Consider the following 26,471-nt stretch of genomic DNA (forward strand, 5'->3'; position numbering starts at 1 on the left):
CGCTCTGAGAGTCGCCGACGGCCGGCATCTGCCAAAACGGGACTTCGAGAAAGACGCGGACTGGATGACCCTCTTGGCCAATTTCTTCGGCGCCAGCCGCGACGACGGGCACCGCGGAGTGACGCGGGAGAGTCGAAGATGAACTCGGCGGGCTTCCAAATCTGCACCGAGCGCGCCTCCGACGGCGGACCCGTGTGCGACGTCGCCGGTGCGCGCGCCCCCTCCCGCGCCCGCCCGCCGCCCTTCTTCGCCCGGGATCCGATACGCGATCGTGCCGACGCCGCCCCGTGACCCCGATCTGACCCTCGCTCCCCCGTCCCCCGTCGCTTTCAGACGGAGAGGCGGTCGCGCTCACCGTTCCGGTATCGTTTCACATCGGTGACGACGTCCAGGGCGCGGCCGGGACTCTCCACATCACCACCCGCCGCCTCGTGTGGTTCGGGGACGGCGCCGACTGCGCCGGGTACGAGGTGCCGTTCACCTCGCTCACGATGCACGCGGTGTCGCGGGGCGCGGAGGACGGCGACGCCGACTTCACGAGCCCGTGCATATACGCGCAGGTCGAGGGAACGCCGCCGGAGGGCTTCGGGGCGACGATCGCGGGCGGCGGAGGGGGCACCGACCGACCGGAGGAAGCGGGCGACGACGACGACGAAGAAGACGAGGATGACGACGACGACGACGACGGGTTCTCCGCGGGGGGCGGCGACGGGGACTACGACGACATGTTCGAGCTGCGCATCGTCCCCAAGGACACCGCGGGTCTGGACGAGATGTTCCGAGTGCTGTGCGAGTGCGCCGCGATGAACCCCGACGACGACGACGACGACGACGACGACGGCGGCGGCTTTTTCTACGACGAGGACGAGGTGATGCGCGGCGCGGGCGCCGAGGGGAGGCGCGCGGCGCTGGACCGGTTCGACGAGATGCTGCAGATCGATCCGGGCGTGGACGATCTGATCAGGGACGATCCCGGGCGCTTCGAGGACGATGACGACGAGGAGGTGAAGTAGAGCCGGCTTTGTCCATCGGATGAGTCTCGAGTCACCCCGAAAACGCACTGAGGCGGTGCCATCGTCGACGCAGATAGGAGAGCACGGTCCGGCATTTCGTGCCTCGCTGGAATTTGCCTTTTCAAATGTGAGTTTTTCGTGGGGGGTCACTGCTGCTTAGTCAGAATTTGATACCACGGAGGCGGGAACGCGAGAATCTCAGTTCACTTTTCACACCCGAAGTTTCAGGGATTGCGTGCTCGCGGTTCGGAATGCGCCGCGAACTCGAGATGGCGCGCTTTCCCGCTTGAAAATTGCCAGGAGGGCCTCCACTGCGCAGATTCAACCTGGATTTTTTCACAAAGGAGACGACATTTTCATCGCGATGGTTTGCAAACCCAGAAAACGTGATGCAAAATGGGTGACCTTTCGCAAATCGAAAAGACGGGCGCAGAGAATCTCCAAACTTCGGAAATTGGAATTCCACGCGTTGTGAGTCATAAAAAAGTGAAAAAAGCGCGTCAAAATTTGACCAGTCTCAATGCACCCTCTCCGCGGCCGTGTTAGTTAGTCAGGATTTTGTTCGTTTTGTCGAGTTCGTTAAGGGGATTGGCGGCGGCGGAAGGCGTCACTCCGCCTGAGCAGCGCTTCGCTCGTGGCACAGAAACTTCGTTCGTCTCGACGACCTCGTTTCAGTTAACTTCAACACCATGGCCATCGACGCCGGTCACACCGCGTGGATGCTGATGAGCTGCGGGCTCGTCAACCTCATGACCCCCGGCCTCGCCTTTTTCTACGGCGGTCTCGTTCGTCAGCAAAACGTGCTGACCATGATCATGCAGAACTACGTCTCCATGGGCCTCATGACCATCGTCTGGATCGTTTGGGGCTACTCTCTCTGCTTCGGCGAGAACAAGACCTCTTACATCTGGGGCAACCCCGCTACCCACGCGATGCTCTCCGGCATCGAGAATGACGATGGCGATATCCCTGGCACCGTCTTCGCTGGTGAGTAGACTGCTTCACGCTTCCCTTTACCGTCCTCGGGACCCAATCGCCGGGCTGCACAGTCCGAAACACCGCTTTTCACGCCCGACTGACCCGTTTTCGCGCGTTCTCCGCATCTTCCGCTGCCGCGAACGCGCTTCGGGGCCGGCGTACCCAACCCGAAATTCTCCAACGACGTTCAACGAGGGGGAAGAGATTCATGATTCTTTTGGCAACTTTTTGAAAACTGAATTCCATACGGAATTCTGACGTTTCCCCTTCCTGTTTTTGCTCGCAGCGTTCCAGGGCATGTTCGCCGTCATCACCCCCGCCCTCATGACCGGTGCCTTCGCCGATCGCGTCATGTTCAAGCCCTACCTTCTCTTCATCCTCCTCTGGATCCACCTCGTCTACTATCCCTTCTGCCACTGGATTTGGGGCGGCGGCTGGATGTACGATGAGGGAGTTTGGGATTTCGCCGGCGGCATCGTCGTTCACTGCACCGCCGGCTTCGGCGCCCTCGCCGTCGTCATGGCCCTTCCCCACCGCAAGAAGCTCGAGCCCGAGCTCGACACCGATCCCCACAACATCCCCTTCGTCGCTCTTGGCACCGCCCTCCTCTGGTTCGGCTGGTTCGGATTCAACGGTGGCTCTGCTCTTGGCGCCAACGAGCAGGCTGGCTACGCCCTCATCAACACCGAGATCTCCGCGTCCTGCGCGCTCTTCACGTGGCTCATGATCGAGTGGGCGCACAAGGGCAAGCCCACTCTCGTCGGTGCCTGCGTCGGCGCCATCGCCGGTCTCGCCACCGTCACCCCCGCCGCCGGTTTTGTGTACCCCTGGGCCGCGATGGTCATCGGCATCCTCGCCGCCCCCTGGTGCTACTTCCTCATCGAGGTTGTCAAGAACAAGTTCGACCTCGACGATGCACTCGACGTGTTCGCCGTGCACGGCATGGGTGGCTATCTCGGCACCCTTCTCATCGGTATCCTCGCGGATGAGCGGCTGGGCGGCCCGGATGCCAGCGGTAAGCAGTTCGGCAAGCAGCTCTGGGGCGCCACCTTCTGCGCCGTCTACGCCTTCGTCGTGTCCTTCGCCCTCATCAAGGTCATCAACCTCTTCATGCCCGTCCTTCCCCCCCAGTCCGCTCTCAGCGAGGGTCTCGACACCTCCATCCACGGCGAGAAGGCGTACAGCGGAAAGGACACCAGCAACAACGGCACCGAGTACGCCAACCCTCTCAAGGCTGCCTCTGCCGTTTAAATTGGCGCAGCAACAAAAGCGGTGTTAAGTTATTAATAAGTGCTCGGACCGTCACTGGGTGTCGCAGATCAAGTTGAAGATGAGCACCATCTGCCTTTATATAAGTTTTAATAACCCTGACTTATTCAATTCACATGAAATGATGAGCCTCCCATCAAGCCACGACCCGAGGGAGGGGACAAATTTGTTTTTTACAGCCGCGACGACGCGGTACAAAAGAATCTTACATGACGATCGATCTTCACATCCTACGCAGCACGCGGTCAAACGCGTCGAGGAACACGCGAGCGTGCTCCGGCGTGAAGTACAGCCCGGGTCGGCACCTGATCGCCGCCTCTCCGCAGTGCGCGATGTCGACTCCCTCAGCCCTGAGTTCCTTGACGGCGCGGTCCCTCTCGGCACCCGAGGCTAGGTCCGCCGCGACGAGCGTGCCCACGCCGCGTACGTTCATCAGTTTTCCCGGGTACGCCGCCGCGAGCGCCTCGAGGCCACCCTTTAGGGCGTCGCCCGTCTCCCTGGCGTTGGCGATGAGCCCGTCTCGCTCCACGCAGTCGATGACCGCCTCGAGCATCAGAACTTTGGACGGGTCGCCCATCCAGGTGTTGAACACGCGGTAGGGCTGGTCCGGCACCAGATCAGCCTTGGTGTAGTACCCGGCGATCTGCATCTTCTTGCTGAACGTCACCGCATCCGGAGGGTCGTCCAGCTCCCACGCCTCGTGCGCCCAGAACGATCCGCTCGCGGCGCACCCGGTTTGAACCTCGTCGACGATGAACTTGACACCGCGGTCCGACGCGGCGCGACGCAGTGCCCGGAAAAAACCCGGGGACGCGTGGTTATCGCCCCCCTCCGCCTGCACGGGCTCGACGATGAGCCCCACGACGTCGGGATCGGCGTCCATCAGCGCAATCGCGGCGTCGAGGCAGCGCCGCTCCTCAGCGTCGTTCGCGTCGACGTTTGCCGCCAACGGGTACTTGAGCTTGGGAAAGGGCGCGATGGGCCAGTCGTACGCGGGGACGTCCAGCTTGTGTATGGGCTTACTGTGCGTGACGGACAAACAGCCGTGCGTGCGGCCGTGAAAGGCGCCGTGGAAGGACATGATCTTGTACGGCTTCGCGCCCGGCGCGCTGTTGACCATCGACGATTCGAGCTCCTCGGGGGTCGGACCGGCGAGACCGTCCGCCGCGCGCCTGGCGTTCGCGACCGCGATGTACACCTGCTTCATGGCGTTCTCGTTGGCGCACGATCCGCACATCTGGGTGGTGACGTGCGTCAACCCCGGGGGCGCGACGCGCATCAGCGTGGACTGGATCCGCTCCGCCCAGCCCGCGGGGGGCAGGTTGAAGAGCGCGGGTCTGTGCGCCAGCCAGGTCAGGTTGGCGGGATCTCGGAACACGTCGAGCATTCGTGGATTATTGTACCCGATCGGGAGGGACGCGATGTGCGAGAACATGTCCAGCATGCGGTTACCGTCGACGTCCACGACGTAATTGCCGCGCGACTTTTCCATGTCGACGAAGTACTTGACCGCGCCGGTCTCCTGGGTCGCGCCGAGTTGCGCGCGCATGCGCTCGGACTCCGGGCCGGGACACGGCGTGCGCATCGATGGACCGGTCGGCTCACCCCCGGGGAACGACGGTTGCGACTGTACGTCAGGGATCGAAGGGAGATTCGGTCAGCTGCGAAAGGTCGCCGCTTGGATCGAGTGGATAAAGAATTGGAGACAAGATGATGGACGCGCAGGGGGCGCGCGAGTCGCGCGACGCACCTGCACTGGAGGTTCCTCCGCGAGGGCGGGCATCGAGGCCATACGATTGTGGATGCGCCATGTCGCGTGTGTCGCGGGCGCCAGGCGCCTCGCGGCGGCGCGCAACATGACCAGCGGCGCCCTCGACTCTGCCGCGGGAAAGGGGTCAAAACCGCGGGAATATGGCCAATCTGCCACGCTGTTTCGATGTGAGCCAATCAAAAGTTTAGGCTATCACGCAGCTCTTCTTCAGCCTGCTGGAGAGCTTCTTCTTGCCCGTCGTGCGTCGCTTCGTCGGCTCGAGCTTCAACGTCTCGCCCCCGTCCCCCCCCTTCTTCTTCCCCTTGCCCCTCATCCCGGGGGCGACGAAGTGCCCGGGCTCGGCCGCCTTCTTGCCAGCCGGCGACGTCGCCGCCGCGGGAGCGTTCGCAACCGCCTCCCCCCGATCGATCAAGGTCTGCCTCGCCACCTCCCGTATGTCCATCGCGGGCGCCTGCGCCGCGCGAACGTCCCGGTCGCAGTGCGACCACTGCTCGACGAGGTAGTCGAACACCTTGTCCACGTTGAAGTTTTCCTTGACGCACACGCGGTAAAACTTGAGCCCGAGCCGGCGGCACAGGTCCTCCGCCTCCTCCGGCGCCACCGCGGACTCGTCGATCATGTCCACCTTGTTCTGGCACACGCACATGACGATGGGGCCGCAGACGTCCTCCACCTTGCGCTTCCACTCCTCGATCGCCTCGAAGCTCGCCCGGTCCGTCGTGGAGAACACGAGCAGGGCGGCGCCCGCGCTGCGAGTCGGGAAGGGGGGGTTTGTTCAGAGAGGGTTTTTTTGAGATGTCAGTCGCGTGGCGTGGGGAGGCGCGAGGGAGGGTTTTTGTCGGGGGACTCGCGTCGGGCGATCGGGTCGAAGTCGTACCCTCGGTAGTACGTGCGCGTGATCGTGTCGAACTCCTCCTGCCCCGCGGTGTCCCAGACCATCACGCGCACGTCTTCGCCGATGCTGTCGATCCACCGCGTCTTCTCCATGAAGTCCACCCCGATGGTCTTCTTGTACTCGTCCGTGTACGTACCCATGCAGTACCGACGGATCATGGAGGATTTACCCACGCAACCGTTGCCGAGCACCACCACCTTGACCTCCTTCTCGAAGTCTTCCTCGATCATGGCCATCTTGGAGCGTGATCCGCGCGCCGAGTTTTTGAAATGCCAAAAAGTCGTCTCCGAGGAAAGTCAGCTCCCACTCGAAGTGGGCACCTCGAAGCCGAAGCTTCGATGGGGGTGCTCTCCGAGGACGAGAGCGACACCAGCGCTCTCTTCACGGAGTCGGAACTCGACGATAGCGATCTCGACTTCGCGCGCCGGCGTCCTCGCGCGCCGGTCGCACCCCCGCGCGGGGCCCCGGCGAACGACGCGCGAGACGACGCGCCCCGGTTCAGCTCGGAGGACGAGGAGGACGAGCCACGACGCGCGCCCTCGCCTCCGCCCGCGGCTGCTCCCACGTGGGTCGGACCGGGCGCGTCAGCGGGCGCGAGCACACGAGCCGCCGCGGCCGCCGCGGCGGCTCCCGTGGGCCGGCCGGGTGGAGCGACCGGCGGTGCGGTGCCCACCTTCTCGTTCTCGCATCGCGCCTCGGACTCGGGCATCGGAAGCGCGAGGCAAACATCGTACGCGCCCGCCGCGTCGTCGAGACCCCCGCCCACCGCACCGGCATCGAGGGGGGGAACCGCGAGCGCGCAGAGCTCCCCGGCGAGACGCCCCGCCGCGCCATCGCACGCCGCGGCGTCGTCACAGCCAAACTCGAGCAACATCCTCGCCTCGGTCCTCGGCATCGACGTCGAGCGCGGCGTGGGGGGTTTCGACGACGACGACGACGACGAGGACGTCGCGTCTCCCCTCAGGGGCAAGGAGAGCCGGAGGGACCGCGCGGCGAGGCTGGCGAGGGAAGGGACGTCGCGGCGACAGGACCGGCGAGGAGAGTCTGTAACAAGGGAAAGTAACAAGGGAAAATCGCTCGGCTCGCTCAACCTCGCGGCGGTGGCAAAGTTCGGCACTGGCGCGAGGTGGTCCGCGCGCGGGTCCGGGCACGAGATCGGCGCGTGGACCGCAAGGCAGGCGACGCTCGCGGTGGACGGACGAACCACCGCGACGTGGCTCGTGGCGTGCGCCGCGGCGCAACTCCTCGGGGGTCTCATCGCGTGCCTGTGGGAGTCGGGAGGTCAGTGGGCGGCGCCGGGTCACGACCTGCCCATCGCGGTCTTGACCGTCTGCGCGGCGCTCGGCGGCGGCAAGGGCGCGTTGGGTTCTAATTGGAGGACGCAGGCGGTGCTGCAGGTGGGTCACGTGTGCGCGCTGGCGTTCGCGTTGGGCCTCGACGTGTTCGTCATGGCTAGGATGTCGGACGTGATGGCGGCGACGATGGCGAGGCCGGAGCTGGCGGCAAACAGACGAGCGGCGCGCGGCGGGGTGGGCTTGGCGCTCGCAGCCAAGGCTTTGGCGCTGCCGCTGTCGATGATACACGCGGTTAGGGTGGTTTGGCCTGGGCGTGGCGCGCCACGGGAGTAGCAAGCTTTTACAGTCAGTCACAACCTGTAAACTAACAACACGGGAACCACCAGATTGGGTCAGAACGAGTCGCGCGATGGGAAAGAAGCGCGCTGGCGAAGAGGCTTATCGGCCGCCCGCCGCCCCCGATGCGCCCGCGAAGACCCCGATGGGGCTGTCTCAGGTTGCCATCGTCGCGATCGTCGGCTACGTGATGCTCGCGGCCTCGGTTCTCGTGCAGCTCGGCACTCAACACGTGGTGCCCATTCACTCATCGCCGGAGGATTTCGAGGGAATGCGAGATACGGGTGCGCTCGCCGCTCGATCTCTCGCCCACGTCGAGCCGCACATCCAGCCCGGGGTCACCACCGCGGCGCTAGACGCGATCGTGCGTGATTTCATAGCCGACAATGGCGCGACCGCCGCCACCTTAGGGTACAGAGGGTACAAGCACTCGTCGTGCATCAGCGTCAACGAGGTCGTCTGCCACGGGGTGCCATCGGACAAGGTCACGTTGAAGGCTGGGGACATCGTCAACGTGGACGTCACCACCGTGCTCAACGGATGGTACGGGGACACGAGCAAGACGTTCGTGGTCGGGGGCGAGGACGCGGCGAGCGATGAGGCGAACAGGCTGGTGCGAACGACGCGGGAGGCGCTGAGGCTGGGGCTGTCGGGATGCAGGGCTGGCGCCAGGCTCGGGGACGTGACCGAGCCGATACACGAGCACCTGAGTCGCGCGGGGTACGGTGTCGTGAACCAGTTCAGAGCGCACGGCATCGGGCGGACGTTTCACGCGGCGCCGTTCATCCAGCACGGCAAAGGACGAAGGGGACAGGGGCTACTCCTGAAGCCCGGGATGTTCTTCACCGTCGAGCCGATGGCCAACGAAGGCGCGGTGGCGACAAAGACCCTTAAGGACGGCTGGACTGTGGTGACAAAGGACGGTAAATTATCCGCCCAGTTCGAACACACCGTGGGGGTGGTGGAGGGCGGGTGCGAGGTGTTCACGCGCGTTCCGGGGACCGACGCGTTCATCTGAAACCTTCCGCGTTTGCCAAGTGAGTGTCACAAGCTTCGGTACCTATTAGTAGTGTCGCTCAGTCCGCGTGCGCCCTCCGCTTGTACTTCATCCACCCGCGACCCCGACCCGTGGCATCCCTCAGCGCCCCGCCCACCCTGCCGCGCCCGCCGCTCCCGCCGCGCAGGTACGCCGCCGCGAGGTACGCCCCCGCGCCGACGACGGCGACGACTGGGAACGCACCCGGACGACGTTCTCGCGCCGCGCCGGGCCTCGAGTGCTCCGCCCGGCAGCACCGCAGACCGTGCCTCGCGCGGGCCACCTCGTCCCTGGCCCTGGCCTCGAACGCGTGCGCGGCGATGAGGATGGTGGACGACGCGGAGTGCGCCTCGTCCAGGTCGTGGTTGTACAGCTTACCCCCGAGGTCCACAAACGCGGTTTCGACGCCCCTCAGCTCCTTCTCCAGCTGCGCCACCACCGACTGCGGCAGCGGACCGGGCGGGCCTACGCGTTTCGGGTCCCTGTACAGGTAGTCGAGCCACGTTCCTTTCGACGACTTGAGCACCACGTGAGCTCCGTCGTCGTCGTCGCCGGCTGTGTCGTCTGTGGAGAGGGATCTAAACGGCGACGCGAGGAACTCATCCCCAAACGCCTCAATCTCCGCGATGCCGGCGCGAACCGCCCTCAACGCGGTGTCCACCCGCGTGAGCGCCGCGTTCCTCTTGGCCACGTCCTGCAACACCACGCTCATCGTCGGACATCCCGAGAACGGGCCGAACGGGTGGTGTCCCACCGCCCACAGCCAGTTCTCCACCACGCCGCCGTGTATCGGGGACCAGCGCTCGGTCGGGGACACGACGCCGCCGAGGGCTCGCGCGACGCCGGCGACGACGTGTCGCGTCGGTTCCCCCGGCCTCGCGTGAACCAACCTGTCGTTAGACGCGAACCGAACGGGGACCCACTCCCCGCGGCCGGCGCCGAGCTCCGCCACCTTGGCCGCCGCCGCCGTCGCCGCGGCTTTGACGCTCGCGTGCGCCGGGTGGCCCGCGGAGTGCATCTCGAGAAACTCCGCAGCCTCGGCGAGCTCCGCGGTGGCCGCCTCGGATTCGGCGTCCAGGTCCCGCGCCCACGCCCCGCGCTGCTCGGCGCCCGGTGCCGCCAGCTTGGGATCGCCGACGCCCTGCAGCACGATGACCAGATCGTCCGCGGCGGCCACCATGGACTCGCCGTCGATGAGGACGCCGGGGGGTAAACCCGCGAGGGAGAGGACGTACACCGGGACGACCCTCGTGCCGTGTTGCTGTTTGGGTTTGGGTTTGTACCCCCGTCCTTGGTTCGTGTCCCCAACCAACTCGTCGTCCCCATCGGTCGAATCCGCCAACCGATTCGCCTGCGCGTAAAACGCCGCGTCGAGGTCCGGATCTTCCAGACCCACGAGCCCCGACGCCAGCAAGTCCGCGCTCCCGCGAAACTCCTCTAACAGCGTGGCGCCGTCGAGGTATCGACGCGCGGTGACGTGGTAGGTGTGCTCGTGCCCCGGCCCACTTCCCGCGTTGCGACGATCCGCCCTCGAGGACGTTCGGAGCGATCGTAGCACCGCGGCGGTGAGGCGCTTGTGCTCGTGGAGGTTGTGGGTACCCGTCATGAGCACGATCTCCTGCCCGGGCTGGAGCATCTTCTTGGCCTCCTCCTTGACGAGCTCGACGTCGAGGTGCCGAAACGGTCCGGCGCTCTCCAGATCGAGCGGCCAGAACGAGTTATGGTCCCTGAGCACGATGACGGGGACCATGACTCGTTCGGCGAAATCGAGCGTCTCCGCGGCGACGTCCGGCGCCAGCAGGTGACGCACGCTCGAAAGCACCAGGGTGGAGAGCCGCCCGCGCATGTGCGCGTCCCTTCGTGTCACCAAGTCCGCTCTCGTCCCTTCGTCGTCCCCGTTTTCTTCCAGGTACCGCGCGTACGGCAGCAATAAGGGACCGAGCCGCGGGAGCGACGTCTCCGTCGTGGTCGCCGCGTCGCCCCAGTCGGTTCCATCCGCCGCGGCTCCCCCGTTCTCCGCGCCGCCCACGCCCCGCCCCACCCGCGTCAACGCCGCGGGACCCGCGCCGAGGTCCAGCACCGCGTATCGGCCCGCGCCGACCCACGCCGCCGAAGCGCCCTCGCCGTCCATGTACCTGTACCTGTACGCGTACCCGCACTCCTCGGCGAGAAGCTCCGGCGGGGACAGCGTCTCGGGGGGCGCGCGCGATATGCCCGACGCGTCCCTCCAGTCCAGCGCGTCGTGGTCTTTGCCCGGGTCCATCCGACACTTGTCGGGGTTGAGCACGAACACGGCGACGGGCTCCAGGTTGCGCACCGTGGGATTGAGCGACGCGAATATCTTGCGGTAGACGAAATCAACCGCGTTCTCCACCGGACCCGCCGCCTCGACCTCGTACGCGCGCCACCGCTTGTCGTTGTCGTTGTTGTCGTTGTCGTTCGTGGACTTTTTGGCAAGGAGCTCGACGTCGCCCCACGGGTGCGGCGGCGGCTCGTCATCCGCCGGCTCCGCGGAGTGCGATATGGCGGACTCGATCGTGCGCAGGTGGTCGGTGCCCGCGTGGACCACGTTGTAGTGGAGCTCGATGCTGACCTCCAGCGGCCGGCCGGTGCTCATGGAGCTCGGGCGGAAGTGTCCGAATGATTGTCGGAGGAACGTCTCCAGCGCCTCGGCGTCCGCCCTGTACCTGTAGCCGCCGTCGCCGTCGAAGCCGACGAGCACGATGTTCACCTCGAGCGGGAGGACCAACGGGGCGTCGTGTCTGTCGTGCAGCAACGCGTGCGCGCTCCTCTGCACCTCGCCGCGGACCTTCTCGAAGAGGGCGTGCGTCCACCTGCCGCCCCTCGATTGCGACGGGGATGCCTTGGTGCCGCTCCCCGCCGGGGTCTTCAGCGGGCCGGTGGACGCTTTGTAGATCCTCGCGGGGCGCACCTGGCTCACCTTCGGCTGCGCGACGACCGGCGAGGCGGTGATCGCCATGAGGAGCGTGAACACGATCAGCGCCATGGCTCTCATGGACACTACACGAGCCATCGCCGCCGCCGCCACCTATTCGCTAGATGCCCCCCACCGCGGCCAGCACCGGCGCGATCGGCACCCTAAAAAATGGCACGGGCGCAGCAGCCGTGTAGCATCAGCAGGCGGAATCTCGGTTGGGCCGAGAGCAACAAGCCTCGGGATTCCTCAGACGGCAACCGACGAAGCGGGGGCAATTTTCACGGCTGCCAAGTTGGCCCCGCAGATATTTTTTGAAACGAATCAAGAATGTGGGTTCGTAAACTGGTGTTTGTGATGAAACGCATCCGTTTTTATTTGCCGCCCAATCTGCACTGAAATTTCACGCGGTTCCAATTATACGCGATCCGGCGGCCCGAACCGGCCACAACTCTCGCGCGCTTGCACCCGCAACCGCAAAACTTTCCCCAAACCCTTCCCACCATGGCTCCCAAGAAGGCTACCCCCAAGAAGGCTGCGCCCAAGAAGGCCAAGACCCCCAAGTCCCCCAAGGCCACCAAGACCATCAAGAAGACCGCCAAGAAGGCTGACAAGGCTGACAAGCCCAAGCGTGCCCCCGGCCCTTACATGCTCTTCTGCAAGGCCATGCGCCCCAAGATCGTCGCCAAGAACCCCAAGTTTACCTTCGGCGAGGTTGGCAAGGAGCTCGGCGCCCAGTGGAAGAAGCTCTCCGACGCCGAGAAGAAGAAGTACGCCAAGTAAGTCCCGGCGAAGATCATAATTGCCGCGTGAGAATTACGGGTTGAATTTTGGCGAGGAGGCCCCGCGCCTCGGGCGCGCTGACGTCGTGGAAGACGACGCACGGCGCGCGGAAAAGTTACAACTAGGACATCTTCATAGTTGTAGTCGCTTTAATCACAGGATACGTCGAACGAACATCGCGAACATGGCTCGCTTCCACCTGCCTCGCTTCAGAAAATTGAACGTAAAACCCCCCGCCTTCTTTTCTCGTGACGCACGCAATTCTTTCCAAGATGAATGAACCTCGATGGACGCGTCCGGCGCGGGACTGGGACACTCTATCGCGAACATCACGCTCGACACGCGTCTGGACCCTAATCTTAACATACACATCGCCCAACACCTCCGCGCCCGCGCCCCGCGCCCGTCCCGCGCCCCGTCGCACCCGCGACACGTACCCCCGCGTCACCGCCGAAAAAACCCCGGCACTCGGCGACGTCAGTCAGTCGACGAGACTCGAAATCAACCGGCGCCCTCCACGTCGACCATCGCCCGTTCACCGCCTTCCCCCCTGAGCCGCCTAAGCCGCCGGCGGGGACACCAACGGCTCGTTGAACCGCCTCGCCGCGGCTCGCGCCAGCGCCAGGTACCCGTCCACGCCCGCGCCGCCTCGCTCGGCTCGCCTCGTCGCCAGCTGTGCGCAACCAGCGGGGGACGGCGGCGGCGTCGCGCGGTCCCCGTCGCCCCATCCGCCCCATCCCGCGGACGCCTGGGACGACGCCCTCGCCGCCGACTTGGCGCGCGAGAGGAGCACGTGCGGGTCGCGCGAGGCCGCACGCCGCGAGGGAGAGGGAGGAGGCGATGAGCCGGTTCTCTTCATCAGCGATCCTCGCCGGAGATTCTCGCGAGCTTCGGCGTCGAGTCGAGACGCGGGCGACGACGGTTCGTCGTCGTCGTCCGAGCACCCGGCGCACGAGTCCTCGGCCACCGGGCCACCGCGCCCGCCCGGACCTTCAACCGGCGATCGCCCCACCCGGGAGGAGAGATCCCGCAGAGCCCTGATTCGGCGCGCGTGCGCCTTCGCCTCCTCCCTCGCCTCCTTCGCGTCCAACTCGGCTCGCATCCGCCGAGCGTTTTCCGTCGAATCCGTCTCTCGAAGCCGAGCCAGCCGCGCCACCTCGCCCCGCGCCAGCTGTGCCGCATCGGACGCGTCCCTCAGGTCGGTCATGAGGGCGTCGTTCGCGGATTCGAGCCGAACCACGCGCGCCGAGGCTGTTCGCTCGGCGTCCAACCTGGCCTCCCGCCTAGCCTCGCGGATCATTGTTTCGCGCTCGGCGCGTTCACGCACGAGCTCCTCGACGCACCGGTTCAGCCGTTCCGATTCCCTCGCGATGACAGCCACGTGGCGCCACGTGGCAAACACGACGCGCGCCGTCCACGTCCCGTCGCCACCGCCCAGCTTCCACCGCGCGTGAACGTTCGCCAGCACGTTCGGGACGGCGCGATGGAGCGTATCCAGTCGTCTGCGCGCGTCGGCCAGCTCGCTTCTGGAGAGCTCCAACTTTGCCACCGCGTCGTGTCTTTCCTTATCCGAAGCCTCGCACCTACCCGTGAGGTTCGTCACCACGTCGTCGAACAGCTTACGTCGCCGCGCGTGCTCCGTCGCCATGCGCGTGGTCTCCTGCGCGATCTTCCCCTCCGCCTCAGCCTTGACCATCTCCACGATCCGGTCCCGCTTTTCCTCTCTCGACTTTTCCGCGGAGAGGAGCCGGTCGGCGGCGACGCCGGCTGCGGCGGATGCCGACGCCGCCGCCTCCTCGTGCGCGTTCGCCTCCGCTCTGGCGCGGTCCGCCTCGGCTCTGGTGTGCTCCAGTTCCAGACTGAGCTCGTCAATCTCGGCTTCGAGCCTGCGACACTCCGCCTCCTCCCTCGCCGCGTTGCCCCGCGATATCTCCAGGTTGGTCCTCAGCCCGTCGTTCTCCGCCCGCGCCGCCGCCAAGCCGGACTCGAACCTCGCCTCCATCGCCCTCACCTCACTCGCCAGGTCCTCGGAGTAGTACCCCTGCCTCGCGAGCGCGCGCGTCCTCGCGAGCGCGCGCCACACGCAGCCAAACCGCCGAGCCGCCTCTCCCCTCGCCCTCGCCCTCGCCGACCTCGCCGCCGCCTCACACGCGCGTCCCTCCGCTTCTCTCGCCGCCGCCTCACACGCGCGTCTCACCGCCTTGGCGACGGTGATGTCGAAGTTCACGGCCACCTTACGCGCGGGGAACGCGCGGTGTTTGTCCGCCGCGTCGAACGCTCGCGATACGAACACCGAAGGGGGCTGCTCCACCGCGGGGTCGCACGGGAGCGAGTGCCCGGCGTCGCACGCGAGGGAGAGCACGGCGAGCTCGTTGGGCCTCGGGGCCGAGGTCTCCGCGACGTCGGGGTGTTTGAACGTGAGGGTGAGCTCGATATCGTCCCCAGCCGCGATCGCGCCCTGGTTGGGCTTGACGAACACCTCGTCGGGATGGAGAGCCTTGACTTTGAAGAGCACGGGCGCGGCGCCGGGGTTGTGGACGACGACGGTGCACGGCTGGAAGCGCCAAGCGCCGTCGTCGTCCGCGGTGATGCACGACGTGATGTTCGTCGGCGCGACGACGGGAGGCGGCGCGGCGCGGCGGTCCGACGATACGAGCGCGGGTCGCGGGACCCCGGTCGTCACGGCCGGGGCCGGGTCGGAAGCTGCCGAGGCCGGGTCGCCGCCGTCCCCGTCGCTCCCGCGCGCCTCCTCCGCCGGCTGCTTCTTGCGACTCGGGGAAAAGAACCCCATCGCTCGTGTTGTCCGCGACGGCGCTCGCTCGGGTGCGTCTCCGGGAGCGCGGTGCTCCCGGCGCACCGGCGGTTTGCGGGGACGCGATTTTGATGAGTTCCCCCCAAAACCAAACTGCTGAAGCGAAAGGTGCCGTCTCGTTCGGGGCAGACACCATGTCGCTCCGAAGACTCGCGACGAAGGCCCTGACGGGAGCCGCGACGTTCCAGCGCGCGGTTTCCCATGGCCCTAACGGTTTATTCGCCCGGAGCGCGACGGGCGCGGAGGCGGCGTCGCGCATGCTCGCTCGTCAGGCGCCCGGCGGAAGACGCTTCGCCAGCGCCTCGACAAATCCCGACCCCGCCAAGGCTTGGTCGATGTACTACACGCACGAGAACGCATACCTGAACTGGGTCCGCAACGGCGCCACGTTCACCGCGGTGGGTATGGCGTTCACCATCTTCAAGGGTCAGACCGAGCACGCTCCGGTGTCTTTGGGGGGATGCGTGGTACAGTCCATGGGGGCGTGTTACATGGTTTTGGGGGCAACACAGTACGTGACCTCCAGCGTGGCTCTAAGGAATCTGATGGGCATATCCCCGGTGGGGTGGGCGTGGATATCTCTCAACGCATCGTGGCCCACAGCCCTTTACCTTATCGGTCTCTCGTGCTTTCACGGCCTGCACCCGCGATGGTTGCTGGGCCTCATCGCCGATAACTCAGCAGTGCTGCCGGCAAGACTCCAGGAGCGGATCTTCCAGCTCGTTGCAGAGGCGAGGCACAAGGAGTTCGAAGAGAAGTCCAAGCGACGTCGAACGGGGACGAGGACGGGGTTCTGACTTCCGAGTCTGCGGGTGCTATCGCCATAAGCCAGGTATGGCAGTTTGGCGGAGAAGACAGACCACTGAAGTAACTAGCTACCTTCGCATCTTCATATGTTAACAACAGGTCTACCTCATGTTGCCTAAATTGCACGACGTTATCAGCCGTTCGCCCATATAACGCGGCGCATCGCCGATGGGGCGCAGTCGCAAACACGAGCCCCCGCGGGGAGGATTGAACGGATACTTGGCATGGAACAAGAGCCATCTGTTCCGCTCGTTCCTGGGCCTTCCCGTCCCTCCGAAGGAGTTCAGACATCCCGAGTTCTCCGAAGCGTTCGCGAAGTTGGACGCCGAGAACAACAACGCTCCCCGGAGCGGCAGCGCCGTAAAGGTTCACGTCGATTCGAGCGACGCGAAAGAGAAAACAGAGGCACTGGAAGGTCGGGAAGTCTTCGATCCGGTCGTCTATCACAACTCCGACGTATACACCCCGCACATCTGTGCGCTCGAAGGCGATCGCTCAATTTATAGTTTCGGCACGCTGGAGGACTGGTGGTTCATGCTGGTGAACGACGCGTCGTGGCCGACACTCATTGGAGGCGAGATCGTGCTGGAGGGTATCGTCATCTTCACGTGCGGCTGCCTACTCACCATCGCGCAGATGCTCGAAGGGGATAGCGGGTCCAACGCAACCTTTAAGGACAACCTCTTGCTCTCGTTGACAACCGTGCGCCTGTCCACCGACAAGATATTCGGTTGGCAGCCGACTACCGCAAGCTCTCCGCTGGAGGTGTGCGTGCTGGCACTATACGGTTGGACACATTGGCTACTGCTAAGCGTGGCATCGGCGCTCATCGTGGCGCGCGCGCTGCGACCGGCTCGGTCTGGATTGTTCTCGCCGGACATGGTTGTTAACGACGACTCCGTGCAAGTCCGCTTCATGGTGCTGAGGAACCAGATTCAAAACGGGATGGGATTCCTTTACAACATGGAGTTCACGATGCAGGGCATGACCGTAAACGGACAGACGGTGGATATGCCCTTGATTCGCAGCAAGTACGCACTCTGGAGGAACTCGAATAATATCATAACCTTACGACACAGCGTCAAGGATGCGAGCTCGCCGTTCAACGATGGATTTCCCGGGGGCAGGCAGAAGGTACGAGACATCTTCGTGACGCTCAGCGCGATGGATATGGACGGGAACTCGGTGTTGATGTCGGCGATATACTTGGATCCTCTGTTGATGGACCCTGTCGTGGAAAAAAAGCTGCGACCGTTCAGCCGGATCCTTCACAACCACAAGTTTGTGGACATGTACAGAATCGCTCGACATCCCGAGAGCAGTCAGATGGCTTCCGCGGACCCCAAGTTCGTCTGCAACCTGGACAACTTCATCAAGACGGCGCCTCTGAAGGATGGAGAGCCAGGTTTTATCATGTCGTCGCCAGATAACCCCGACAAAGACAATAAAGGTTCCTGATGAGCATCGATTTAGGTTCTGTGTAACCCGTATTAAATCAAGTATGTACACCTCCGAGTCATCGAGCCACAGCCTTGGTGAGCTCGGCGATCTTTTCGTCGATCATCGCCACCACCCTGTCCGAGGACGTGTACGCCCCCGTCGCCATAAGCTCCGTGCGCTCAGCTACCAGCCGGCGCACCTCCTTCTCCAGCGACCTCTTCTCCGCGAGGCTCGCCGCGGTGACGGGTTGCTTGGGACGCTCGGGGGACGGCTCAGGCTCGGGCTCAACCGCGATGGGGGCATCCTTCTCCCGCTCGGCGGCGGCGGCGGCGGCGGTCCGCCTCTCCCTGGACGCCTCCTGAGCCTCGCGCGCCGCCTCGCGCGCCGCCTCCTCCGCCTCAGCCTCCGCGAAGAGAGCCTTCAGTCCCGACTCGCTCCCGTACGACCAGGACGGGTCGGGCTCGCCGAGGTCCTTCGCGGGGGACTCCCGCCTCGAAGCCGCGCGCCTCGCGCGAAGCTGCTCGAGCGCGGACGGGGACTTGCCGCCCTTGGTCGACGCCTCCTCGGTCTCCGCCGCGAGGCTCCTGCGCACGCTCCTGCCCGGTGACTTGGACCTGCCCGGCGATTTGGACCTGCCCGGCGACTTTGGTGGCTTGGCCGGGGACGCGCCCGCGGGTCGCCAGGGCTCGTTCTCCTCCCGGGCCTTCGCCGCAGCCGCCTGCCGCGCGGCGCCGTGGGACACGTGCCCCACGCGCTCAGCCTCAGCCGCCTCCGCCTCGAGCGCGGCGATGGAATCCCTAAACTCCTGGAGGAAGTTATCGTCAGACGCGCGTGTGGATGATTGACCGTTTTTGCCGACGCTCGGCGCCGCGTTTTCGTCGGCGCCGCCAAAGAGGTCCGACATAAAGTCGGTCCTGGACGGCGCGGGTCTCGGCTTGGGGTGCGTGGTTCCCACCGGGAGGCGAACCTCTTGGCCGCCGCCCACCGCGGAGAGCGCGGCGCGCAGGTACGTCCGTTCGCGCTCCAGCGCCACCACCTGCTTGGCCATCTTTTGGATCTGCGTCTTGAACCTGTCGCGGGATTTCACCGCCTCGTGCGCCGTCTGCTCGGCGTCCGACCGCTGCTGCTGGAGCCTGGCGATCTCCGCGTGGAGCGTCGCCTCGGATGACTCGAGGTGCGCGCGTTTGTACCCGTGGAACGCGCGCTCCACGGCGGCGGCGCGCGCGTTAGCCTCCTCGACGCGCTCCTCCAACGCCTTCTTTTGCCGCTCGACATCCGCGCCTCGACCGCGCTCCATCTCGAGCTGGTGTTCGCACTCCTGCTGCAGCCGTCGCACCGCGTGCTGCGCCTCGGACATCCGCTGCGCCATCTCCCTGCGCTCAGCCTCGCGCCGGACGCTCAGGGATTCCTCCGCGGCGATGAGCTTACGCTCGCGCTCCTCCACCTGCGCCACCGCGGCGGCTAATTTCTTCTCGAGAGCCGCGGTGTCCTCGCGCATGCGACGGTGGTCGCTCTCGCGCTGCGCCTCACGTCGGCGCCACTCGCCCTCGAGGACGGCCATGCGCTCCGTCTCCTTCTGGCGCATGTGCGCCGTCCACTTGGCCTCTTGCGCCTGCTTCCAAACCTCGAGCTCCCACGCGACGGCGTACTCGCGGCCCTTGCGAAGGTCCTCTATGCCGCCCATGCTGTCCGCGACGGATTTGGCCATCCCGGGGACCGACTCCCGTGCCACGCCCGTCGGCGCGTGCTGCGCGGCCGCGGCCGTCTCCGCCGCGGTGGGCACGCCGGTGTACTGGGACGCGAGCGCCTCGCCGACGCTCCAAGTCGGGGCGGCTGAAGCGCCCGAGTCCTTGTCAATCGCGGCTGCTCGCTCGATGGACGCCCGCATCGTCTGGTGCTTGTTGTGCGCCGCGGGCGTCACCGGTACGGGCTGCGTCGGGCCCGCGACGGAGGCTGCGAGCGGGAACCGATCGTACCCGCCCATCTTGCTCGCCCACGCCGGCAGCGGGCCCTTCTCCGCGAGCGAGATGACCATCCGAAGCTCGCCAACCTTGACCAACCCGCCGTGCTCCGCGGCTGTGGCCGACCTGGGGTTCATGGCGTTATCCGGGTCCACCGCGGCCATCACGGGCGCGTATCCGTCCAGCACCGGCTCCTGCAGCAGGGGCGCGAGGGACACCGTCGCGGTGCCCAGGAGTTGGTCCGCAGCGTACTTGTCCTTGTGCCAAACCTCGGCGCAGACGCGGGGAGCGCCGGCGAGAACCGCGGCCAGGCCCATCACCCCGGCGCCGAAATCGACGGACCCGACGCCGTTCTGGAGGGTCACCTCGGACGCGCGCGCGACGGTGGCGGGGGGGTTGGTGCGCACGGGAACAGCCACCGAGTGCGGCGCGCGGCCCCCCAGCTCCACCGAGTCGAGGAGCGTCGCGGGGAGGATGAGCTTGACCGCGACCGAGGCGGTCGGGACGGGCATCCGGCGGGTGGACTTGAAGCTGCGAACCTCTGAGGTGAGGGAGAAGAGGTGCAGGGGCTCCTCGCGCTCGTCGTCGTCGCCGCCGGCGGCGCCGAGGGCCTTCGCGATGCCGGCGAGGTCGTCGTCCTTCGCGCCCGCTCGCGTCGGCTCGGCTCGGCTGGCGCGGGGGCTGTCGCCGCCGATTTCGGGCGAGTCCGAGACGGCGACGGACTCCCTGATGTCGATCTTCGTGGCGGCACCCGCGGCGGGAGCGTCGAACTCTCCGGGCTCGGGCTGGACCTCGCGCAGCGCCGCGAAGACGCGCAGCTCCGGGACGGCGGTGCCCTTCTCGCCTCTGAACGTTGCGGAGTTGAGCTGCATCCACTTGCCGGGGTTCTCGCCCTCGGGCGCGTACAGCAGCGCCGCTTGCTTCATGGCGCGGATATCGAGCACCACGTATCCGAGGCGATGATCCTCGCCTCCGGTGACTGTCGAAGGATGGGGAAGGTGCGCGCGCGTCAGGACGGAGGCGTCAGGACAGTTGAATAGGGGCGGATTTATCCGAGGGGACAAAAAAAAGACGCACCGGTGAGTTTCAGCTTGGCGCCCTGCGACTGCAGCTTCCTGACGCTCTCAGACGAGCGCCTCCAGACGAGCGTGCTGCCCCACGACGGGTTGGTGGACGCGCGGCTCACGCCCGTGCACACCACCTCGTTGTCGAACACGCCCCTGACCTCGAACGAGGCGTCGAGAGGAAAATGACGCCCGTCGTGGACGTTCACCCTCAGCTCGAAGGCGGTGTCGTCGCCGGCGGCGCCCTGCGGCGGGGCCATCGCGACTTTCGACGCGTACGTGATCGTATCCAGCGCCGAAAGAGACGCGCGAGGCTACGTGCGAGGGGTGGCGTGACCTGCGCACCCTGCGCTCGCTCCTTTGGTCCGCGATGGGGCGACCGGGTGAAACCGAACCTCGCGCAGACAATTCAAATTTTATCGGGTCCAAATGCAGCGCCTTGAAAAACGAAAATCTGGATTCTGACTAGTTCACATACGTTTCTCGAGTGAAACCACGTCAATTAGTGAATTATCACCACGTAGAATGCCTATACGAGAACTGGGTCATTTTATGGTTAGGCGATTTTACATGAAGTGCGCCTCTATCTGGAACTTCACAGTCTTCATCTTCTCGATCACCTCCGGCTGCATCAGCTCCGCCGCCTGCCCCGTGATGTTCGCCTTCCCCTTCTGCGCGTCGTACGCCTTCAGCACCGTCTCGATCGTCTGCAGCAGCACGGGAGCCTCGCAGAACAGGTAGTCCTCATCGCCGACGGTGAGCTCCGGTCCGGGCGTGAACGCCTCCTCCAGACCCTTCCTGATCTCCTGCGGGTCCTCGATGGACAGCAGGTACTTCAGTATCCGCACCTCCTTCGGCTGCTGCCGGCCCATGGTCTCCTTCATCTTGAAGTACAGGTGCGCCATCACGTCCTTCACCTCCTCCTCGACGTACGGCGATTCCTTGACGCTCATGTACGCCTTCGCCGCGGTCAGAACCAGCGCCGGGTCCAGCTTACCCTGCGCCTGCATCTCGTCGATCTTGGTGTTCATCTCCTCCAGCGTCTCCACCTCGAGCAGCTCCTTGAAGTTATCCGCGGCGTCCTCCAGGGTCTGCTGGTCCTTGGTGGCCTCGTCAAATGCCTCGCAGATGGTGAGCAGCACCGACGCGAGCCGCGCGAGATCGTCGCGCCTCTTGTCGGCGTCCCTCTCGTCCTTACCGGCGTCCTCGCGCTCCCCCTTGAGCGCGGCCCGCTCATCCGCGGTGACCGTCTTGCCCCCGCGCGGTGAGGATGACGTGCCCCCCTTGGCGGCGTCGGCGCGGACGAGCGCCTCGAGCTTGAATCGCATGAATTGGAAGAACTCGGTGGTGAACTCCGCGCGTCGGCTCGTGACCATCCCCTCCCACATGTCCTCGTCCTTGGATTGGACCTCTTCGAGCAGCGCCGCGTGCTGCATCACCCTGTCGCTGGTGCCCTGCAGCAGACGCAGCACCCGCGACACCCTCAGCATCTCTTCGGGATCCTCCTCCTCCGCAGCGCGCACCTTCAGCCGCGCGAAGAAGCCGTCCTTGAGCTGCGGCCACTGCTCGCTGGACGCGAGGAGGCCGAGCCAGTCCTCCTCCTTGCGGTTCAGGAAAATCTTCGCGAGGTTATCGTACATCTCGGGGGATTTAGACGACGGATCGGAGGCCTTGTCCGTGCTCGTGGACTCGGTGGAGGCGTCATCGCTCGCCTTGGCGGCGGCGGCGGTTCGGAGGAACGAAGCGCGCGTGGGACGAACACGGGGCGTGGCGACGCGCGCCGCGGCCCCGACGGCGCTCCTAGAGGATGCACACGTCCATGTGCTGGTCGCGACGGTGGCGAGGGAGGCCGTGGGTGCGGCCATCGCTCTCGACTCTGGCGGACGTCGCGCACGGCACTCGCCGTGAAAAAACCGGCAGTCGATCGACACGCTCACACTCCTGACACGCTCCGCCAGCGCCAACAGCGGTTTGGCGATTTTGCCTCTTGAACCTAGGTGCGCCCTCCCAAAGCTCAGGGCAGAAGGACGCGACCCCACGAGTTTCGTTCGGCGCGCGATCCACGTCGTTCTCACACCAGGTCCGGGACGTTGCAATCCTCGGGCGACACGACTCTCGAAACCCTGACGCGAACCCCGCTCCGCGATAGAATCTAAATTAAGAAATCCCGATGAAGGAGCTGGAGGGGACGTGGAGGCATGACCTCTCCCTTCGCAACGCGACGTCGAAGAGGGGCACGATGGGCGGCGCCAAGCAGCGCATGCGTCCTGAGCGTTACTACCAGGAGCCCGTCACGGAGATTATCACCAAGGAGAACAAGTACCAGGACGGCTTCGCACACAGGGAGGAGAATCCTCCCCCGCCCCCGATCGAGTACGACGACACGCCCATCCCTCCCGTGCTCCCCGCGCCCGGGACGTACGCCAAAGGCCCGCTACCGAGCGGACCCAACGACTGGGAGAAACCGTCGACGACCGCGGAGCGAATGGAGCAGCGCGCCAGGGCGCAGGAGCTGGTGAGGGCGCAGTACGAGCGACGACTCGCGGAGGAGGCGGCGACGGGTGGATCGCAACTCGAAGCCGCGTGGCGCACGTCCAAGACTTTGCCCGGCGCGCAGGACGTGGACCCGATGGAGGCGTTCGAGCGTAGGAAGGCGTCGATGGATGCGGCGAGGCGGGCGACGATGTCGCGTAAGAACGGCACCGCGCGCGCCACGGGTCGCGCGGCGGGCGACTACTCCGCCGTGCGCGAAATCCGCCAGACGACCAGTTCGGGTTCAAAGGGACCCTCGAAGGGACCGTCGAAGGCGCGGTCGTCCCTTCCGCGGGGGTCCGAGCCCGGGTCCGGGCTTTTCACCGGCGGCGGCGCGTCGCGTTCGTCCGAACCACCCGCGAGCTCCAACACGATCGACATCGTGACCCAGCCGGCGGAGGGAACGCCGACGAAGGAGCCCATGGTGCTCAACCTGGACAGGCTCGAGGACAGTTCGGTGGAGGTGTTGCTTCGCGAGCTGAACCTGGTGAACGCGGCGCTGAGGGAGGAACAGGAGCGAGCGGCGGCCGCGCGGCGCATACTCATCCTCTTCGGACCGCCGGGCGCGGGGAAAGGAACGCACGCCCCGAAGATCGTGGACAAGCTCCGGATCCCCCAGCTGTCCACGGGCGACATGCTCCGCGCCGCGGTGGCCGCGGGCACCGAGGTTGGGAAGCGGGCCAAGGCGGCGATGGACTCGGGCGCTTTGGTCACCGACGAGATCGTGGTCGGCATCATCGCCGATCGCATCAAGGAGGATGATTGCGCCCGAGGGTTCATCCTGGACGGATTCCCGAGGACTGTGGAGCAGTCCAAGATGCTCGACGCGGAGCTGGCGAAGACGGGCGAGGAGGTGTCCAGGGTGTTGGAGCTCTCCGTCCCGGACGCGGTGCTCACCGAGCGAATCTGCGGGAGGTGGGTGCACAAGGGCTCGGGCAGGTCCTACCACGTCAAGTTCGCCCCGCCCAAGTCCCTGCGTCCCGGCGAGACGCCGGGGACGGAGAACATGCGAGACGACGAGACGGGAGAGGCGCTGATGCAACGAAGCGACGATACGGAGGCGGCGCTGTCCAGCCGACTCGAGGCGTACCACGCGCAGACGGTCCCGGTGCTCGAGCACTACGGCGCGAAGAAGGTCGTGAGCGTGGATGCGAACAGGGCGATGGATGCCATCGCGGCGGATATCGACGCAGCCACAGACTTTTAATACGTACACTCAGAGGTAGTGACTCGCCTTTGCATACGCGTTTGCCCTTTGCGCCCGAGCCTCGGCCGCCATCCTCGCGGCCATCCTCGCGGTGGAGTGCGAACCCCCTCTCCTATTCCCGGCGTACGCCCTCATAGCGTAGTACCCCAGGACTAAGACTGCCGCGACTACGAGGTAAAACCCGCTTTTGGCAATCTCCCCAGCGAAGCTGCCCTTCCCTTTCCGCCGCGACTTGTCCTTCTTTTGGGCCGACGACCTCTGCGAGGCGCCGGCTTTGGGTACGTTCGAGCCGTCGAAGCACCAACCGCCATCCGCCTTGGATTTACCCGCGGATACAACCTCGTACCCCGCGTCCTCGCACATCTGCCCGCCGCCCATGTCGTCCGCCCACTCGCTCAGCTTGGTGCAGATGGTGTCGCTTGACCTGCACGGCGTGAGCCGCTGCAGCTTGTCCTCGGTGAAATAATCGTCCTTGCACGCGCGGTATATGGCATCGCACTGATGCGCGCACACCTTGGTCTTCGACGTGATACCCGCGCGGGGATCGCATATGGAGCACTCGAGCTGCGTCCACGCCTGCGTTGTTACCACCGGGGAGTTTATTTGGATTTGGGACGGAACGATCGGTCAGATACCCGTTCTCCGGGTCATCTGATGAAACGCACCTCGCGGCATTGGATCTTGAACCCTCCGAGCTGCATGTGCGCCGCGACACGTCGAACGTTGTCCGTCGTCTTGGCGTCGCAGCACGTCTCCTCGCGGTACTCCTCGCAGAACGTCAGGCCCTTGCCCTTCGCGGGAGGCTTGCCCGCGAGCGCGAACGACGGGACGCCCTGGTGGTTGACGCACACCCCTGGGGACGCCTTCGCGGTGGTGAGACCGAGACAGAGAGCCAGAACAAGCGCCCGCAACATCACGGATGTCCTCATTTCGGCTTCGACCCGGGCTCGAGGTTGTGGGCGCGATCGACGTGGATGTTCGTTCTTTTGCTTGTGGAAGGGCACCCGCGGCGACGACTGGACGAGTCGGGGACATTTAGACCCTCAATAACTCGTCGCGTCTTGACCAATCACGCGTCCGCTCCCGATCCGATTCACCAACGAAACAGCCAATGATTTCCTTGAAGACCGTTTCGATATTTCGACGCGGCACTTGCGAAGGCGCCGCTGGGAAGGGCCCGCGCCGCCGAACGGGGATAAAGAGGGGAAGGGGGATCCACCGGACGATCTACCTAAACGCGTTCGAGGCCCGAACGCGACTGGCATATCGGTGATCGATCGAACCGTCGAGAGGATTAGCAGCGTGTCGTCGCGTCGACATCCGAACCATGTTTGCCTCGACGTTGTCAGCGCGGTGCGGGATAGGGTGCGTCGATGCGGGATCCGCGCGTTTTCGATCCCAACGTCGTCACGGCGCCACCCACATGTGCCGTGGGCGAAGGAAAGCCGCCTTGAACGCGCGAGCGTCCGCAGATGACCCCTCCGCGTCGTCCCGAGGCGGCGTAATCCTCGAGGAGCCGAAGTGCGAGCTGCTGAGCAACGAAGGCGGCAAGTACAGCCTTGTCGGAGAGATGGTTGTCGACAGCGACGCCGATTCCATGTATCGGATGCTCACCGACTATGCCGCGTCGCCCCGCATCTTCAGCACCGTGGACAGCGTCCAGACCAGAGATTTGGACGATGGGAGGCTGCTGGTGAGCCAGCAGTGCAGGTGGAAGTTCATGGTCTTCGGCGGCGCCTTTCCGTGCCACCTGGCGGTTAAGGAGGAACCCGCGAGGCGGTACATGGAGGTGGCACTGCACAAGAAGGGGTTCATCCGGGAGTTTGAAGGGTCGTGGACGGTGTCGAACGAGCCTGGCGGGGGCGTGAGGGTGAGACACACGCTCGCGCTGCGACCCGCGCTGACGCCGCCGTATGCGCACAAGATCTTCCTGCGGCAGATTGGCGAGATCTTCACTGACGTCAAGGCGGAGGTGGAGAGATGGGATGGCGCGGCGTATTACCCCGCGCCCATCGATGACGGGTCCTCCGATTTCGGATCCGGCGACGAGGGGATGCAGCCGGTGCCCCAAAGTCGATGAGAAGATGAAAGTAGCGAAGTGGAAAGTCGACCGGCAAAAGGAGCGTCCCCCCATGGTCTCTACCAGGGTGGATTTTCCGCCCGTCGCGTGTACGAATACCTTACCCTGTATCAGTGCCCAAAAACCTGTATTAGCGTAACACTTTTAGGAACAGACTCATCAGTTTGATGAAAAAGAGAGACGCGTCGCATCCTTGTCTTGTCCCAACCGGTTCAACTCGTCATTCATCGGGAAATCTAATTCAATCTACATGACCC

General features: G+C 65.2%; 16 protein-coding genes across 16 annotated transcripts; 9 read left to right on the forward strand and 7 right to left on the reverse strand.

Annotated features, from left to right (window-relative positions):
- Nucleotides 1–138: 138 nt before the first annotated feature.
- MICPUN_60000 (predicted protein) lies at nucleotides 139–1,013 on the forward strand (the record flags this gene model as incomplete). Its single annotated transcript, XM_002503518.1, has 2 exons — nucleotides 139–208; nucleotides 334–1,013. The coding sequence occupies 2 exons, from the start codon at nucleotides 139–141 to the stop codon at nucleotides 1,011–1,013; spliced, it is 750 nt and encodes a 249-aa protein (XP_002503564.1).
- Nucleotides 1,014–1,632: 619 nt separating this feature from the next.
- MICPUN_60001 (ammonium transporter channel family) lies at nucleotides 1,633–3,380 on the forward strand. The gene is made up of 2 exons (XM_002503519.1): nucleotides 1,633–2,000; nucleotides 2,278–3,380. The coding sequence occupies exons 1-2, from the start codon at nucleotides 1,703–1,705 to the stop codon at nucleotides 3,240–3,242; spliced, it is 1,263 nt and encodes a 420-aa protein (XP_002503565.1). The 5' UTR covers nucleotides 1,633–1,702; the 3' UTR covers nucleotides 3,243–3,380.
- Nucleotides 3,323–5,102, reverse strand: AGT2.2 (alanine-glyoxylate aminotransferase). The gene is made up of 2 exons (XM_002503865.1): nucleotides 5,011–5,102; nucleotides 3,323–4,887 (listed from the first exon to the last, which is right to left on the reverse strand). Exons 1-2 carry the CDS (start codon nucleotides 5,050–5,052, stop codon nucleotides 3,484–3,486), a joined length of 1,446 nt encoding a protein of 481 aa, XP_002503911.1. The 5' UTR covers nucleotides 5,053–5,102; the 3' UTR covers nucleotides 3,323–3,483.
- A 78-nt stretch (nucleotides 5,103–5,180) lies between these two features.
- Nucleotides 5,181–6,180, reverse strand: MICPUN_94689 (predicted protein). The gene is made up of 2 exons (XM_002503866.1): nucleotides 5,909–6,180; nucleotides 5,181–5,780 (listed from the first exon to the last, which is right to left on the reverse strand). The coding sequence occupies exons 1-2, from the start codon at nucleotides 6,160–6,162 to the stop codon at nucleotides 5,216–5,218; spliced, it is 819 nt and encodes a 272-aa protein (XP_002503912.1). The 5' UTR covers nucleotides 6,163–6,180; the 3' UTR covers nucleotides 5,181–5,215.
- An 84-nt stretch (nucleotides 6,181–6,264) lies between these two features.
- On the forward strand, nucleotides 6,265–7,554 carry MICPUN_101440 (predicted protein; the record flags this gene model as incomplete). The annotated part of the gene is made up of 1 exon (XM_002503520.1): nucleotides 6,265–7,554. The coding sequence occupies one exon, from the start codon at nucleotides 6,265–6,267 to the stop codon at nucleotides 7,552–7,554; it is 1,290 nt and encodes a 429-aa protein (XP_002503566.1).
- Nucleotides 7,555–7,828: 274 nt separating this feature from the next.
- On the forward strand, nucleotides 7,829–8,575 carry MICPUN_97653 (predicted protein; the record flags this gene model as incomplete). Its single annotated transcript, XM_002503521.1, has 1 exon — nucleotides 7,829–8,575. One exon carries the CDS (start codon nucleotides 7,829–7,831, stop codon nucleotides 8,573–8,575), a length of 747 nt encoding a protein of 248 aa, XP_002503567.1.
- Nucleotides 8,576–8,633: 58 nt separating this feature from the next.
- MICPUN_83662 (predicted protein) lies at nucleotides 8,634–11,573 on the reverse strand (the record flags this gene model as incomplete). Its single annotated transcript, XM_002503867.1, has 2 exons — nucleotides 8,634–9,536; nucleotides 9,732–11,573. 2 exons carry the CDS (start codon nucleotides 11,571–11,573, stop codon nucleotides 8,634–8,636), a joined length of 2,745 nt encoding a protein of 914 aa, XP_002503913.1.
- A 420-nt stretch (nucleotides 11,574–11,993) lies between these two features.
- On the forward strand, nucleotides 11,994–12,483 carry MICPUN_108596 (predicted protein). The gene has a single exon (XM_002503522.1). It carries the CDS (start codon nucleotides 12,033–12,035, stop codon nucleotides 12,309–12,311), a length of 279 nt encoding a protein of 92 aa, XP_002503568.1. The 5' UTR covers nucleotides 11,994–12,032; the 3' UTR covers nucleotides 12,312–12,483.
- A 387-nt stretch (nucleotides 12,484–12,870) lies between these two features.
- On the reverse strand, nucleotides 12,871–15,102 carry MICPUN_60008 (predicted protein; the record flags this gene model as incomplete). Its single annotated transcript, XM_002503868.1, has 1 exon — nucleotides 12,871–15,102. One exon carries the CDS (start codon nucleotides 15,100–15,102, stop codon nucleotides 12,871–12,873), a length of 2,232 nt encoding a protein of 743 aa, XP_002503914.1.
- A 155-nt stretch (nucleotides 15,103–15,257) lies between these two features.
- Nucleotides 15,258–15,920, forward strand: MICPUN_60009 (predicted protein; the record flags this gene model as incomplete). The annotated part of the gene is made up of 1 exon (XM_002503523.1): nucleotides 15,258–15,920. One exon carries the CDS (start codon nucleotides 15,258–15,260, stop codon nucleotides 15,918–15,920), a length of 663 nt encoding a protein of 220 aa, XP_002503569.1.
- Nucleotides 15,921–16,098: 178 nt separating this feature from the next.
- MICPUN_60010 (predicted protein) lies at nucleotides 16,099–17,391 on the forward strand (the record flags this gene model as incomplete). Its single annotated transcript, XM_002503524.1, has 1 exon — nucleotides 16,099–17,391. One exon carries the CDS (start codon nucleotides 16,099–16,101, stop codon nucleotides 17,386–17,388), a length of 1,290 nt encoding a protein of 429 aa, XP_002503570.1. The 3' UTR covers nucleotides 17,389–17,391.
- On the reverse strand, nucleotides 17,390–19,354 carry MICPUN_50965 (predicted protein; the record flags this gene model as incomplete). The annotated part of the gene is made up of 1 exon (XM_002503869.1): nucleotides 17,390–19,354. One exon carries the CDS (start codon nucleotides 19,352–19,354, stop codon nucleotides 17,447–17,449), a length of 1,908 nt encoding a protein of 635 aa, XP_002503915.1. The 3' UTR covers nucleotides 17,390–17,446.
- Nucleotides 19,355–20,961: 1,607 nt separating this feature from the next.
- Nucleotides 20,962–22,260, reverse strand: MICPUN_101445 (predicted protein; the record flags this gene model as incomplete). The annotated part of the gene is made up of 1 exon (XM_002503870.1): nucleotides 20,962–22,260. One exon carries the CDS (start codon nucleotides 22,258–22,260, stop codon nucleotides 20,962–20,964), a length of 1,299 nt encoding a protein of 432 aa, XP_002503916.1.
- Nucleotides 22,261–23,468: 1,208 nt separating this feature from the next.
- On the forward strand, nucleotides 23,469–24,035 carry MICPUN_72851 (predicted protein; the record flags this gene model as incomplete). Its single annotated transcript, XM_002503525.1, has 1 exon — nucleotides 23,469–24,035. A coding segment is annotated over one exon (567 nt), but the record flags the coding sequence as incomplete, so codon positions are not given.
- A 211-nt stretch (nucleotides 24,036–24,246) lies between these two features.
- MICPUN_60013 (predicted protein) lies at nucleotides 24,247–25,063 on the reverse strand (the record flags this gene model as incomplete). Its single annotated transcript, XM_002503871.1, has 3 exons — nucleotides 24,247–24,352; nucleotides 24,391–24,710; nucleotides 24,800–25,063. The coding sequence occupies 3 exons, from the start codon at nucleotides 25,061–25,063 to the stop codon at nucleotides 24,247–24,249; spliced, it is 690 nt and encodes a 229-aa protein (XP_002503917.1).
- A 232-nt stretch (nucleotides 25,064–25,295) lies between these two features.
- Nucleotides 25,296–26,409, forward strand: MICPUN_60014 (hypothetical protein). The gene has a single exon (XM_002503526.1). The coding sequence runs from the start codon at nucleotides 25,462–25,464 to the stop codon at nucleotides 26,212–26,214; it is 753 nt and encodes a 250-aa protein (XP_002503572.1). The 5' UTR covers nucleotides 25,296–25,461; the 3' UTR covers nucleotides 26,215–26,409.
- Nucleotides 26,410–26,471: the final 62 nt, after the last annotated feature.

This window comes from Micromonas commoda, chromosome 7, assembly GCF_000090985.2.
Source record: "Micromonas commoda chromosome 7, complete sequence".
In the NCBI taxonomy this organism is placed as follows: domain Eukaryota; kingdom Viridiplantae; phylum Chlorophyta; class Mamiellophyceae; order Mamiellales; family Mamiellaceae; genus Micromonas; species Micromonas commoda.

Excerpts from the sequence above, each read along its gene's own strand:
- MICPUN_60001 (XM_002503519.1), top strand. The coding sequence starts at position 1,703 with ATGGCCATCGACGCCGGTCACACCGCGTGGATGCTGATGAGCTGCGGG. Across the intron at positions 2,001-2,277 it reads CCCTGGCACCGTCTTCGCTG|CGTTCCAGGGCATGTTCGCC; the intron begins GTGAGTAGACTG and ends TTTTGCTCGCAG.
- AGT2.2 (XM_002503865.1), bottom strand. The coding sequence starts at position 5,052 with ATGGCCTCGATGCCCGCCCTCGCGGAGGAACCTCCAGTGCAG. Across the intron at positions 4,888-5,010 it reads CGGAGGAACCTCCAGTGCAG|TCGCAACCGTCGTTCCCCGG; the intron begins GTGCGTCGCGCG and ends CCTGACGTACAG.
- MICPUN_94689 (XM_002503866.1), bottom strand. The coding sequence starts at position 6,162 with ATGGCCATGATCGAGGAAGACTTCGAGAAGGAGGTCAAGGTGGTGGTG. Across the intron at positions 5,781-5,908 it reads ACGCGCACGTACTACCGAGG|CGCGGGCGCCGCCCTGCTCG; the intron begins GTACGACTTCGA and ends CCCGACTCGCAG.
- MICPUN_108596 (XM_002503522.1), top strand. The coding sequence starts at position 12,033 with ATGGCTCCCAAGAAGGCTACCCCCAAGAAGGCTGCGCCCAAGAAGGCC.
- MICPUN_60014 (XM_002503526.1), top strand. The coding sequence starts at position 25,462 with ATGTTTGCCTCGACGTTGTCAGCGCGGTGCGGGATAGGGTGCGTCGAT.